The 15,472-nt window shown below is 45.2% G+C and overlaps 1 protein-coding gene across 2 annotated transcripts in view; it reads left to right on the top strand.

Moving 5' to 3' along the window:
• Nucleotides 1-15,472, top strand: part of LOC147733018 (regulator of G protein signaling rgs-2-like) — a 76,569-nt gene that overhangs the window by 28,940 nt on the left and 32,157 nt on the right. For both annotated transcript variants that reach the window (XM_086958899.1, XM_086958900.1), the window contains exons 2-3: nucleotides 5,716-5,837; nucleotides 11,168-11,263. In XM_086958899.1, coding sequence (XP_086815025.1) covers nucleotides 5,719-5,837; nucleotides 11,168-11,263 — 215 coding nt within the window. In that variant the 5' untranslated portion in view covers nucleotides 5,716-5,718. The remainder of the gene's footprint in view (nucleotides 1-5,715; nucleotides 5,838-11,167; nucleotides 11,264-15,472) is intronic.

Here is a 15,472-nt window from a genome sequence, read left to right as displayed (position 1 = left end):
AAAGGGGCTGTATTGCAGGAAACCAACTTTGAGGCCCAGGACTGAAAGAGACACCTGTGGGACTCACGGATGACAGATTCCGCAGCACCAGCAGAGTTGAAAGAAGTCTTTTGTGACCCTGACACTTCAGAGAACTGGGTTTAAGGATGTAGAGAGCAGGTCTAGTGTCTCTCACTCTGAGGCAAGGAGCAGCTAGCAGCAGGCTGAAACAGCAGAGCAAATTGCAAAGCAGCAGTCCCCCCTGCAGCACAGCAGCTCTTCGTCCAGGCAGAATATCCTTAGCGCCAGTACAGAACTGATTTGGTGGTGTCATGGGCCCAGTACATATACCCAAATGTGCCTTTCAAGTGGGTGATACAAAGAGGCATTTGAAGATCACAATGACCCTGCCTTTCCTGCCCTGGCTCTAGAAGCGCTACAGGAGGGTATGCAGTTCTTTTTGTGGCAACAGGCACAGCTCTATTCAGGTGCAAGTGTCAACTCCTCCTTCCCAATCTACCTAAGAAAGGCCCTTCAGCCTGGTGAGGGACATCAGGATGCAAATGTCATACCCCAGATTCCTTTGTGTGACTGTTGAGAGGGAGTGCACAAAGCCCAGCTGTCACCCTAACCCAGATGTGTATTTAGAGATAGGCAGAGGCACAGAAGGGTTAAAGTAAGAAAATGCCAAATTTCTAAAAGCAGCATTTTCAGATCTGGAATTTAAAAAACAACTTTACTGAAAATATGTTTTTACATTTTAAGTCCAGAGACACCAAACTCCAATTTTCTATCTGTTCCCTTTGTGGGAAGGGTATGCCCAGACATGGGTCCCGTGCTCACTACGCCACTGGAGTCAAGCTATCCTGGCTGATGACGGCTGATAGCCAGAAACCGGGTCCTAGGATTCTTGATTCTGGTCCAGGGAAGACATGACTTGGCAGTTCTGGCTGGACTGTTCCCATGAGGCACAGGGTCAAGACTGGTTTGCCTATGGCCCTGTCTGAACTGGGGTGGCATGGTGAGCAAAATAACGATGGATTAAACCCAGATCTATGACTGGGGGTGAATGTTTTGCCAATGTGCAACATTCTGTCCATCATCCTGTGTTTTTTGTTGTTCGCCCTATGTGGGAAGTGTATGCCCAGACGTGGGTCCCGTGCTCACTACGCGACTGAAGTCAGGCTATCCTGGCTGATGACGGCTGATAGCCAGAAACCGGTCCTAGGATGCTTGATTCCGGTCCAGGGAAGACATGGCTTGGCAGTTCGGGCTGGACTGTTCCCATGAGGCACAGGGTCAAGACTGATTTGCATATGGCCATGTCTGAACTGGTGTGGCGTGGTGAGCAAAATAACAATGGATTAAACCCAGATCTGTGACTGGGGGTGAATGTTTTGCCAATGTGCAACATTCCGTCCATCATCTTGAGTGTTTTGCAAATTTCTAAAAGCAGCATTTTCAGTTCTGGAATTTAAAAACCAACTTTACTGAAAATATGTTTTTAAATTTTGAGTCCATAGACACCAAACTCAAATTTTCTATCTGTTCCCTATGGGAAATAGCACTTAAACAATGTTTTAAGGCAATCCCATGTTAACCTATGGGAGAAGTAGGCCTTGCAGTAGTGAAAAACAAATTTAGAAGTTTTTTACTACCAGGACACGTAGAACTCAAAAGTACATGTCTTACCTTTTAAAAGCAATGCATCCTGCCCTCTGGACTACCTAGGGCCTTACTTAGGGGTGAATTACATGTAATAAAACTGATGGGTTGGGCCTGGCAAGTAGGTTAACTTGTCAGGTTGAAATGGTAGTTTAAAACTGCACACACAGGCTCTGTCATGGCAGGTCTGAGCCATGTTTAAAGGGCTTCTGAGTGGGCGGCACAATCAGTGCTGCAGGCCCTCTCGTAGCATTTAATTTACAGGTCCTGGGCACATATAGTGCACTTGACTAGAAACTTACAATTAAAGGAACTATGCCAATTGTGGATAAGTCAATGTTACCTTGTTTAGAGTACACAGCATATGCACCTTTGCACTGGTTACCAGTGGTAAAGTGCCCAGAATCCTAAAGCCAGCAAAACCTAAGTTAGCAAAACAGGAAGTCAGAAGGCAAAAAGTCAGCGGAAACCATGCCATGGATGCCAGGTCTAACAAGAATGCACCTTGAGATCTCACATACACTGCCTGTTCTTTCATTGACTTGTGTTCCTAGCACCTGCGGTGTTGGGACAGGATCTTTGATAACTGCACAGGAGGCTCTGTGTCATCCTCGCTCTGTGTGATCCTCAGGGGTCAGTCTCCATGTGTTTTAACCGACGCACAATTGACTGCTGCCTGACAGATCCTCTTGTTTTTAGCACATTCGTCAGCAGTGAATCTCCATGAAAAATCTTGCACATGACTAGACATAGGATGATAGGCCTTAACTGTGTGTATAGTGCACGATCCAGGCATGAGTTTACTCTTTGCGCACTTTGCTGGTGAGTGGCTATAGTTTATGCACAGTGCTTTAGCAGCACAAGCCTGTCTGTTTTCACAGAATATATGATTATTCCACGCTAACAAGTACCACGCATGGCATTACCACGCGAATTTTACTTCGCAAGTGGCTTTACCACGCTGCTTTTTACAACGTAGGATTTTACTTCGAGAAAAAAAATCGTTACGAAACATCTAATTTCCCGTCATTGAAAGCTACATAATGATAGTGATAGGCTAAATAAAATAGGTCGAACTGCATAACCCAAAACATCGATTTTTAAAACAACAAATTATCTTTTCTTTTTAAATTCATTTTCTTTAATGTGCGCTAGAATATATATATTTTGCTAATATAGATTATATTCTTACCTGCACGCCTTTCACTAGCAGCCCTTACTTCTATCCACCACGGAAACAAGCGTCAAAACAGGTCTACCAAAATTAAAAAAGGACTTCCATTATGACGTCTTTTGGGAGGCTCTTTCCTTTAACGTCAGGGGCACTGAATTCCTTGTTATTAACCCGCTCGTTTTTTTTTGGGGGGGGGACCCCCCCAGCCCCCCATACCCACACACGTTGGTCGACTGGAAGGATTTTTTTTGGGGGGGGGAGACCCCCCCTCCAGCCCCCCCAAGCCCACGCAGATCTTACACGCTGGACGACTGGAATGAATACCACTTGCGTGGTAAAACTGTCGTGGAAGGCATACGCGGGGAAAAAACGTTTACGTGGTAAGTGCCTCGTAGTAAACGTCATGAGTAGTATTGCCTTCGTTGTAAATGATGTTTCCCGTTTTCACACACATAAATGTTATATTTAAATAGATGAAAGGAACATGTTTCACAATTCTGTTTTATTCTTATACACCATTTGTTTTCGAGAAACCTTTGTACTTTCATATGAATTGGGATCTACAAATTTCAACCTCAACAAAGTATTCTTCATGAATCTACATTATTAATAGACCGTTGTTATTGATCACATAAACATACAGGTTTTTAAAAACAAAAAATTTATGTTGTTTTGGGGTTTCATGTAGACAAGCACAATGTAATATCAACTCCATTCTTCTCATCACATCCTCGCAAACCCAATTTAAGTTGGGACAAATGGAAAAAGGTATTTTTTAAATCATTCACATATCTGTGGACTAATCTTAGTGCTGAGAGGAAATTGGCACTTTTTACATTCTGCTCAGGAGCAGAAGGCCAAGAAGTTTTGCATAAGTTGCCAATGCAATCACGTAGAGATGCTCATGTTCTGAATGAAACTGATATAGCTGTAAATAAACTATATTCACATCATCTACTAAGAATTAGCACTATTGCTGAAAGATTCCATTTTAAATGATGTATACAAAAAGAAAATGAGTCTGTAGAGAAATATTTGACTGCGTTAAGAGTACTAGCATCTTCTTGTTAAAGTGGTGCTCTTCTGGAAGAAGGCACAAGAGGCCAGTTTGCATTTCATTATAAATTAGACAAAATAAAGGAGGAGTTATGTGTCCGAGATGAGCTACAGTTCGCTGGTGTTATATAAACCACTAAGTTTATTGGACACATGTCGAGCTGTGTGGAAGAATTTGGAGGTTAAATCAGTAAGAAAGTTGATGTGAGTGTTATAGAGTGTAAATGAGCAAGCAGGCCATATGGCTAAGTGGAAAGATTGTTCTGCCATCAAAGCAGTTTGTAATGACTAAGATAGACGTGGACACTTTGTCAGTTGTTGCAGGGGGGAAACTAGTCTGAGGAGTAATGGGAAGGAGGTCTGTGATGAGGTAGTTCTCCTGGTTTGTGATGCGAAGCATAGTTGTCTATTGGTTTCTGTTAAAATCAGTTACAGCTATGTTGCGTTGATGTTTTATTCCTCCTCCAAAGTAAGCATTGTTTGTTTACAAGTATATATATAATTCTATGAAGCAATGTGCACTCAAAAAATGTGATGTTAAACCAGGCTTTGGTGGTCTCCCGATAAACATGTTGTGGTATTTTCATGTTCTTCTAGAATATAAGAGAAAGTTTACAGAAGGGAAGATGTTCTAATGTCTTCAGTTTTAAATTGGGATGACTTCAGAACTATAAACAAATAAAACAACGAGAAGGTGCAGAACGTCTTGTGGCCAAAGTGAGGAGGTGCCTTAAAAGAGGAACTGGGGAGACTTTGTTAGGAGAGCATCACTGTTCCCGATGAGGCTGCTGAGTGGTTGGCACCAGTTCTTTAAGTGTGGAAGGCCAATGGAGGCGTAAGACTGGTCATTGATCTAAGATATTGTATTAAGTGTGAGTGTTCATGTTATATCTATCCTGCTACAAGAGTTATTGTGTAGGTAGAACTCGCCACTGTACATCCCAGACAGACTAGTGTGTCTACAGGATACACTGCATAGAATAGGAGTGATTGTAAATGAGTGCACAGTGTTTCTGCTCCATGGCTGCAGGAGATCTGCAAGGACAGTGGAGAGGAGTGGCACATGCTTGAGGCATGGCATAGAATGCAATGGGCTGTGTAGAGGAGCGGCACGTGCCTGCGACATATCTGACATAGAAGAGCAGGGCCCTTGGAATAGGGTTACAAGTTCATGTCACAGATTTCACCCAGAAGTGCAGAGCCCCTGGAGAAGGGTTGGATATTCCTATCTCATATCTGACATTATAGAAAAGGGCTGAGTGTTATTTGACTGTGGAGAAGTGACAAGTGTAAAGCATCGGCTGTGAAGAAGAGCTGTGTGATCCTGTGGTATCTGCTATAGATATTCCAGGGATTTTAAAAAGGGTCAAGCGTTCCTTTCATATATCTGCTCTTTAAATAGCAGTACTTGTTCCGGCCTGTACTCGACTAGAAGAAATTGTGGATAAGGCCTGGAATTTTGGAATTTTATTTTAAATATCTTCTTGGAAGTAGAAGTGGGTGTGAACAGTAGGTGATATTTCCTGCCAAGGAACCTGCAGGCTTTTTGTAGAGTGTTCTCTTTTCCTCTGTCATGTCTGCTAACTGAATGAATGAATGAATGCTTCCTTCTCAGAGAGTAAGTATTTGGAAGCCTGCAATTCCCTGTCACAAGATGCCATAGGATGGCCCTGGGAATGGACCTTCAGACCTGCTTCCTTTTCACGTCCAACGCCATCACTCCACCACCTGGCTTATGAGGGGTGAACGCTAGTACGCAGTCTGGGGGTTGTACCTCTGGCAAGTAGCTTTATTAACCTCTGTTCTCTTCTCCACTGCACCCCTTCCCTCTGTCTCGCCAGGAGATGGAGTCCGACGAGTCAGAGCTGCAGAGGCGCTCCTCTGACACAGACAACACCCCTCTGAGCCCCCCCACGTGCTGCCGCTGCCCACGGACCTGCTGCCTGTGCTGCACCTGTCTGTGGTGAGTAGCATACCTGCCAAGTGTTTTTTCAATAATTTACCATCAGCCATTGAGTCCATGCACCCGTAAAAAAGTGCTTGGAATATCACAATAAAATGATTATGAACTGTACTTCATGAAGCATTCATCATCTCCATGGAGCCTGTCCTTTCATCTCACCACTGGTCGCAGTCGCTGTCATACAGTCTTTCCTTAGACCTCAACAATCTTCCCTTACAATGAGATGGAGCCTGTCATATCCTCTCATTGATTGTTTCCTACCATGCACTGCAAGCTCTTTCACTGTCTTATCATCTGTGTCATACACAGCAAGGCAGTCTGTCATTCCCTCTTCACTCTACAATTCAGTTTTCGCCAGTCACTCTTCGTTGAACTCATGCAGTGCCGTTGATTCTCGTTCCTCCTCATATATTACAGTGGAGATTGTCCCAATACTTCATCGCTGGTCTAACATATCGAAATGCATTCTGGCGCGCCCAAGACACGCCTAAGGCAAGCCCGTCTGCGCCCGTCCACTACCCGAATGCGACCAGCGCCAGGAACCCTGACCCTCCCACACCCCACCACTACGACTCTGCCACCCTCCAACACTCAATCCCGGGAGACGCTCCGACTGCATTAGATCCACGCCGAACACCACACATGGGCCCTTCACGTGCCTACACTGCCACAGATCTTTCACCATCAACATCACCCCCACTACTGCAGAAGGACCGCCCGACGCACACACCACCAAAATCCTGAATTGCATTCTCCTCAACGTGCGCTCCCTCCACTGACACGCCATTGAGATTTGGGACTTGATCGACACCCTCTCGCCTGACGTAGCCTTCTTCACAGAAACCTGGACCAACGCCACCTCTGGCCCCGACATCATCACCGTCATCCTCAAAGGCTACAAGATACAGAGGAAAGACCGCCCCCCCCCCCGCCCAGGAGGAGGACTCGCTATCGACCACAAAACCACCCTCTGACTCTCCACATCCAGCACGAGCGACCCACACTCCAACACAGAACACCTCAACTTCCAGATCCAGACCAACCCCAGAACTATGCTACGCGGAACCCTCATCTACAGACCACCGGGATCACGCAGCCAGTCCGCAACCACCATCGCTGAGCTCGCCGCACACCACGCAATCAGCTCCACTGACTACATTCTACTCGGGGATCTGAATTTCCACCAAGATACCTACAACAACCCAGACTATCACTCTCCTCGACAATCTCGCCAACCTCGGGCTGAAGCAGCTGGTCAACACGCCCACTCACAGAGCCGGACACACCCTCGACACTATCTGCGCAGGAGGAACAAACATCAGCTTCAGCCACACCACTTAGCCCCTCTGGAGAGACCACCACTTTTTCCACTTCACCTTCAACACCGCCTCCGCACCCAAGCTCGCACCAGAACCACCAAGAAGGAACTGGAGCAATGTCACAGAGGAACTCTTCAGCACCACCCTCCTCCTGGACTCCCCCAGCGCCAAGACCGACACCAATTCCGCAGCCACAGAATTCCACAGCTGGATCTCCTGCTGCGCCGACAAACTTGCACCCCTCCGACACCCCGCCAAGCAAGGCCCCCTAAAGGCCGCCTGGTTCACCACAGAACTTCAAGAAGCCAGACGCTCCTGCAGACGCCTAGAAGAGAAAACCTGGCAAACCAGAAAACTGTGGAGTCTCGGAACAACCATAGACACGCCCGCAAAGAATACCACCAGCACATTAGAGACACCAAAAGAACCTTCATAAGAGACAAAGTCCAGACCAACTAACCAACGCCAAGGAGCTGTTTAACGTCATATGGCATCTCACAAAGCCCCCCTGCGAAGCCACAGACATCACACCTTCCCAGTATCTCTGTGACAAACTCAGCACTTACTTCCATCTGAAGATCAAAGCCCTCTATGACAGCTTCAAGGAACCGATGATGAACTGCACCCCCTTCCCGACGCCACCAACATGCCACCCATCACGACCTGGGAACCCGCCACCGTCGAACACATCACCGCCACTATGAAGAAAACCCACGCCGGAGCCCCTACCTCACATATTCAACAAGTCCACCGCCACCATCGCACCCAAGCTAGGCCGGATCATCAACGCCTCCTTCATGTCCGGCCTCTTCCCAGATGACTGGAAGCGTGCGGAGGTTAAACCCCTCCTCAAGAAACCCACGGCCGACCCCACCGACCTGAAAAACTACCAGCCCATCTCTCTCCTCCCTTTCGTGGCGGAAGTCACCGAGAGGCTCGTGAACGCCCCACTGTCCACCTTCATTGAAGAGAACTCCATCCTAGACCCCTCCCAGTCCGGTTTCCGGAGCAACCACAGCACCGAGGCCGCCCTCCTCGCAGCCAAGGATGACATCTGCATGCTACTAGACCAAGGACACACCACGGCCCTCATCCTCCTGGACCTCTTCGCAGCATTTAACACCCTCTCTCACCACACACTTGCAGCCAGACTTCACGAATCAGGGATACAAGGAGCCGCCCTGGACGGGATCCAATCCTTTCTCTCTGGCAGAACCCAGAGGATCAGACTCCCTCCTTTCCTCTCCCAACCCACCAACATCAACTGTGGCATACCCCAAGGATCTTCACTAAGCCGCAAGCTCTTCAACATCTACATAGCCCCCCTCGCCGCCATCGTCTGACAGCAGGGACTCAGTATTGTATCCTACTCCGGCGACACCCAGCTCATCCTTTCACTCATGAAGAATCCCGAGGACACCAGACTCTGCTTTCAGGAAGGGATGAAGAATGTGGCAGACTGAATGAAGGAAAGCTGCTTGAAGCTCAACTCAGAGAAGACCGAGGCCCTCGGACCCTGCACCTCCGCCTGGGATGACTCCTGGTGGCCTCCCACCCCTACAGACCACACTTGTAACCTCGGTGTCACCCTCGACTCCGCCCTCTCCATGAACGCCAGATCAATGCCGTCGCCTCCACCAGCTTCAATGCCCTGCGCATCCTCTGCAAGACTTTCAAATGGATCCCCCCGACTGCAGAAAGACCGTCACCCACGCACTGATAACCAACAGATTGGACTACGGCAACGCCCTATATGCCGGTATCGACAGAACCCTTCTACACAGACTCCAAACCATCCAGTACGCCGCCACCAGACTCGTCCTCAGGACTCCATGCCACAAACACATGACCCAACACCTACGAGACCTCCACTGGCTCCCCGTTGAAAAGAGTCACCTTCAAACTCCTCACCCACGCCTACAAATCCCTCAACAACATCAGACCCAAATACCTCATTGAGAGAGTATCCTTTCACGTATTCCAAGAGAAACCTCCGCTCCACCGACCTCCCCCTGGCCGATGTCCCTTGCATCCACAGAAACAAAACAGCCCGGAGAGTCTTCTCCTACATCGCGGCCAAGACCTCGAACAAGCTCCCCATGAACATCAGACGCTCCCCGACCCTGCACATGTTCAGGAGGGACCTCAAGATCTGGCTCTTCAACTGATCCGGAGTTCCCCCCTCCAAGTGCCTTGAGACCCTCAAGGGTGAGTAGCGCGCTTTATAAACCCCCTGATTGATTGATTGATACTGCTTCAATGTCCTTCCTTACTGGGTTTAGGCATTACATTGAGTCTCAATCATTCCTTACCTTTCACGTTTCAATAGAGCTTTTAAATTTCTACATGGTCTGTTGTCCACTCACTCGGCTTCACCACACTGACTCTATACAATTGTAGCATAGTCCCACTCCTTCCCCACACTACCGCTTTCTTACACTACAGTTGCCTATCAATCTCCTGCCCACCTGACTGGCCCTAGGCACATTTACAGCCTTGTCCTGGCATAATTGACCGTGTACACTTCAGTGCAGTGCAGCACACTCCTTTCTAGCCAACCTTGCACCCTGTAATAGGGTCAAACTTTCCACATCTGCTGCCAAACCCCTTTCATTGCAGTCGTGCTGATTCGCTGCATCAATGTCCCTCTCTCTTCAGCATCATGCCACTCATACTCTTCAGGTGTCTCCAACAAAACGGATCTCACATGCTTCAGAAGTTTCTGTGCTCCCATGCCACCGGCCTCTGGTGCTTCAATAGAGGATAACTGTTTTCCCTCATCTGAGGCTTTCTGCATTCCATGAGAGTCTACTCAATGGCCCACACACTGCACTCATATAGTCCAATGGAATCTTATTATGCCGCATATTCTAGTTGCTTGCTGCCTCGTCAAATGTGGGAACGTGCTATAAAAATCCTGTAATACAATACACTTCTAGGCCCCATGCACTTCAGGGGAGTCTTGAGAATATCCTCCATATTATTGCTCAGTCACTTGAGTGGAGTCCAATCAATTCCTCACACACTATTCCTTGTGTATTTTCACGGTCAAATTTTTTTTAGGTCTGGCTAGACAGCGAAGCTGGGCGGAACCTGTTGTTACCAATGTTTTAAATTGTACACGGAGAGCCCAGAGAACTATCTTTCTCTCTCCTCATGCCATTCACAATTTAGGTCATTCTTCCACCTCCTGCAGAGTGTTTGTATTGCTATGGACGAGGGGCTATTCACTATTCACTATAGCTAAAAGTATACTGAATCATCAAATATTATGTTTTTTATCTCAGAGATGCATTGCATACATAAAGCACTATTCTGTTTTGCTACAGCAGGTTTTTTAAATATGTTAGCCATGATTCAAAATGTAAGTCAGGCCTATTGGCTTTGTCAGTGCTTGTTTATTTAGCAATCACTTCAAATATGTATTTAAAATAGTGGCTCTCTTAAAACCAGTACTCGAAGCTAGCAGTGTTTTAGAACATAAAACAGAATACTGCCGTGATGGAGGACATTGTGAGTTTACAAGACAATACATCAAATGCATGGTCATTGATGAAAATAAGATTTTTTTGCCAAGTGACATTGCCAGATGTACTTTCGTTTAGTCTAATACATTCACAGATGACTTGACTGATTGAACATCACAGGACCCTTCCGCACATCACAGATCGGACATACCTCAAAAGTCATATATGTCCCTCATCACTTGCCTCTGGGGCATACATGGGTAATCTGTAGGTCCCATATTGCTTTCCTTATACAAATTAATGTACCCTCACGGTTGATAAAAATCTCAGTGTCAGTTTACCAGTGCGGCTTCACAGCCTCATCGAGCTCTCAATTGCAAAGTGATATGACCTGTCATACATTAGCAGAACCCCATACAGACAATGCCTTTAGCTTGTGTTCCCACTGGATGCATTAGAATACCCCTGCGCATCTCACTGAATATAGTCCCTATGCTCCTCCAGGCTGCCTAACACTGACCGACCTCTCCTATATCCGCTGCAGGGGCCTAGCAATGAGAATTCGCAGAAAGGAGGGCAGACTCGCCAGGAGAGCAGCATCTATCTCAAGACTGGAGAGCCCTCAAAGGAACGAAGAGAGGTGGGTGTGAGCTCCCCCTGTAGGCTGGGCACATGTTTTCATGTCACTTCTATGTCACAATCCATCAGAGGTGGGTACCTGCTCTGAAGGGCCTGGCAATGCCTGTGTTGGGCGTGTGCTGCAAACATTTGAAATTCCAGCATGTTAACAAAACAGCCAATTGTCGGGAAAAATAGGGATAAACTTTTCCAAAAGCTGGGTGATTTTAAGGAATGCTTTTATTAAAAATGAGTTGCAAACAAATTGGCAGTATTTATTTCTATAGCTTACATGTCAGATTTAATTATCTCTTGCTGATTAAATAATAGGGGCTTCTATCACCTAACACTGAGGTACACACAGCAAACCAGCCATATTTGTTACCAGATCATAGAAGAAAGATCTATTACAAGGTACGTATAGTGGAATAGGACACTTTACAACGCAGGCATTTACAACGCATGCAATTACAACGCAGTCATTACAACGACTGCGTTTATTACTACGCATACCATTACAACACAAGTCAGTACAACGACTTGTTGTAGGGGAGGGGCGCTGGAGTTTGGAATAGTATAATTTACTATTCCAACTTCAGTCTGTGCAACAATAGGGAAGGTGTTGTATTTAAAATCCAACACCTTCTGCCCTATACAGCAGGTCATTGTAACAACTTGTGTTGTAATGGTATGCAATGTAACAACGCGTTCGTTGTAATGATCGTGTTGTAATGGCATGCATTGTATCGCATGGGTTTCAAACAATGTTTACCCATTCAAACCCCAATGGATTTTGATTCTAAAAGCTGCAATCAAAACCCAATTAGCATAACATGCCAAAGCAGACAATTCTTATTTTATGGATTCAGAAGCTAACTTTAGATTTCACAGGAGGTTTTCAAAACTAGCACTTAGAAATCTGAGAGCATGTGACTAAATGTATGTGGAATCTGAAATGGTCATTCTGTAGGTACGAGGGTCAACACAGGAAGCAGTGGCATAATTCATTGCTAAAGATTGTTAGCATTTGTAGACCTGGTTAATGAATGCAGAAATGCCCTTATTGGTGGTTGCACAGTATTTTCTCTGCTTAGGGGTTGTTCCTCTTTTATGGTAAAAAGTGACTCTTCCAACATACTTTTGTAAAAACTGAACGCTTACTAATTAAAAAGTGAAATATAGTGACATTGTTACTGTGATAATTAAGGGTTGTCCTGGCATTTACGTAGAAAGGGGACACAAGGTATAAGCTCTACACGTATCTCACAATTAGTTATAATGCGCTGTTTAAATTTGATTTAAATGTAGGATCAGTAACCGTAGAACTCTCAACCAAAGGGTATCTTAGTGCTTTCAGATTCTATAAACTATACCAAGACAGAGTAAGAGAAAGCAGATGGTTAATCAGTAAAGTTCAATTGTAAATATAAATTTGGTCAAATAAAAATGTCTAAATTATATTAAAATGGACAAACGGTTTTCAAGAAAGTGAAGAGCTGGAAGTAGAGAATCCTTTTTTTTGCTGCTAAGACAACCATCTGTGGCCAGGACTAACTTTCTTGAAAAGTGGAAGAAAAAGTAAAATACTATCTAAAGATTAAAGGTTAATTGGTAGCATAGTTTTTAAACTTTTGTTGTAGAAAGCCAGTTTCCAATATACAGATGGCTTGATATACCGTGCACATGGCTTTTAAAGTGATTAGTTCTGGCACAGTCAACCAGTGTAAGGATATTTTGTTGGGAGTAAAATGTGACTGTTTTGGAAGACTAACCATTAGTCTAATGGCTGCATGCTGGATTCGTTTTAACTTTGTTACTAATGTTTTGAGCGGACCAAAATAAACAACATTGCTATAATCCAACTTTGATAATATTACCTCTTAAAACGTAAGCTGGCAAGATTTTAAGTCTAATTAAGGGTGATCTTTTTCACTACTCCAAGGTGGAAAAACCACAAAAATAAATTTCGTATTAATTTGAGGCTCCAATCTAAACAGCTCATCATACTGGAACCCCAGATTACGGATTTTTTTATTGGGTTGGGGGCAGCTCCAGTTTGGCCAGCCAACAGTCTCTTACTTCTAACGGGATTGATTTTCCAATTAAAAGTTCTTTCAGTATTCATTTTGAGAAATGTCACTGACATCTATGATATATCTGATATCGGGCAAGTACGGAATGATTCCATGTTCAATGGTGTGGGTTTGTTGAGACTCACTATAATCTGATTATTATCTGTGTATATTTTGAAATTGAGGTTAAAAGCTGTAATCAGTTTTGCCAACTTAATCATTTCAATATTGAATAGTATAGTGCTTAATGAAGAGCCCTTTGGTACTCCTGAATAATATCTTGAAATGAAGACCAAAATGGTGGAAGGGAGACAGCTTGGGATCTATCATTTTAGTCAATAATCCAGTCGAATGCAATGTTTTTCACTCCAAGTTCATGAAGACTCTCCGTTAGTAAAAAATTGGAGATGGTATCAAAAGGTGGCAACACGTCAAGGAGGATCAGGGCGGCTCATGCTCCTCCCCTGATCTGCCAACAGAAGTAGATGGTTCAAAACTGCGACCACTATTTATTCAGTACTATTTGTGGCTCTGAAGCCTGCTTGATAAGAGTCCAGTAGATTTTCTTGCTCATGTCGTTAAATAATTAGAGCATTTACTTCTTTTTGAGCATCTTAATTAATGAGCATTGGCAAAGCTAAATGGTCTTCCTTTTGGGACTTATTGGCTATGCAATGGTTTTTAAACATACTGCAAAGCATCCAGGATGCTGTGCAGCCTGGCTAAAGAGTTAAAAATAAGGCCTTTGACGCAGCCACCGGCATCATTTTTTGAGACATGCGCACAATGAATGCACACACCAACAAAATGATGTGTGTGCCTGTTTAGTTAGCAATCCAAGTTAGATCAGTAACTAAACTGATCAAAAGTTCAAAAGTTTTAGTTTTTTAAAGTGGGTGAAGAAATCAACCCAGGTGGGGTGGGACTGGAAGCAAAACGGTGGTGTGGGTAGGAGAGAAAAAACTAGTTGAGAGCAACATGGGTGCAGGCAGGGGAGAAGCCCATAGGTGAGCAGTCAATGAGGCTGTGCATGGTGGTAGGGAGGAGAAGCAACAACGAGAGAGGAGGGCATGATGGGGAAGCAACACAAAGGGAGAGGTGGGTAGGAGAAGCAACAGGTGAGAGAGCAACATGGAGTGGGCGGGTGAGTAAAAGACAGGTGGGTAAGCGCCGGTGGTGGGGAAGTATACAAGTATGAGCAAACATTGAAGGGGGTGGAAAGAAGTGCACATATGACCAAGAATAACATGGAGTGCAAGGGAGACAATTGGAAAAAACATGCACTCTCGTGGAGTGCTTTACTGAAAAAAGTAGTGCTTGAAAAGCATGTAGTAGAATCTCAGACGCCAGTCAATCAAAAGTGATTGTAAAGAGGCACTGTTCCATGGGAGAGACACACACAAGATTGCCAATCTCAAACACAAATAAGAAGCAGGCTACTGAAAGGGACATTAAAGCCAACCATTAGCAAGCAATGGGCTGGCAACAGACAAAGCTGTCTAGTAGGAACGACCTACAATGGCAATTGTGAAATTAGTCTGGAGTTTCTGGGCTGCATTGGGTCTGCTGTTGGTTCTTTCAATAAAGGCTTCTAAAGAGAAGTCTTCCAGTATTTAGGCACTATTCCAAATTCGAACTATATGTTACATAGTTGCTGGGTCCGGGGGAGAATACTTTGCTCCAATAGATTGAAAATGAGCAGGGGAGAATACTTTGCTCCAAAAGATTGAAAATGAGCAGGGAAGGATCTAGTCGAGAGCCTGCATTAACTGTAGAGTTTAACTTTTTTAAATGGGTTAAATGTTGTAAAAAGTGGCATTGATGAAAGATTAGAAGACACCAGTGGATGTTCTTCTAATTCTTAAATTGTGGAAGGGCTTACTGTTTTTGTGATTTTCTCATCAAAAAGAGGAACTAGAGGGGCGTGGCCAAGATGGCGACTGGCTAGGTGAAATGAAATGAAATGAAAAATTGCATTTGTATAGCGCATAACCGCCCTGGGGCCTCGCAGCGCTTTTAGGTCACGCATTTGTGGCTCTCCGCTCCAGGCCGGCATAGCCCTGCTGATTTGGCGACCGGGAGAGCTCATAGAGTCTGCCGAGACTTCCCTGGGGGCCGCGCTGGTGCTGGGCTGTCCCAGGGACTGAAATCCTGGAGTT

The sequence above is a fragment of the Lissotriton vulgaris genome, chromosome 2_1, assembly GCF_964263255.1.
Source record: "Lissotriton vulgaris chromosome 2_1, aLisVul1.2, whole genome shotgun sequence".
NCBI lineage: Eukaryota > Metazoa > Chordata > Amphibia > Caudata > Salamandridae > Lissotriton > Lissotriton vulgaris.
Note: the sequence above shows the minus strand (reverse complement) of the source record. Positions and strands in the feature narration are given on the sequence as shown.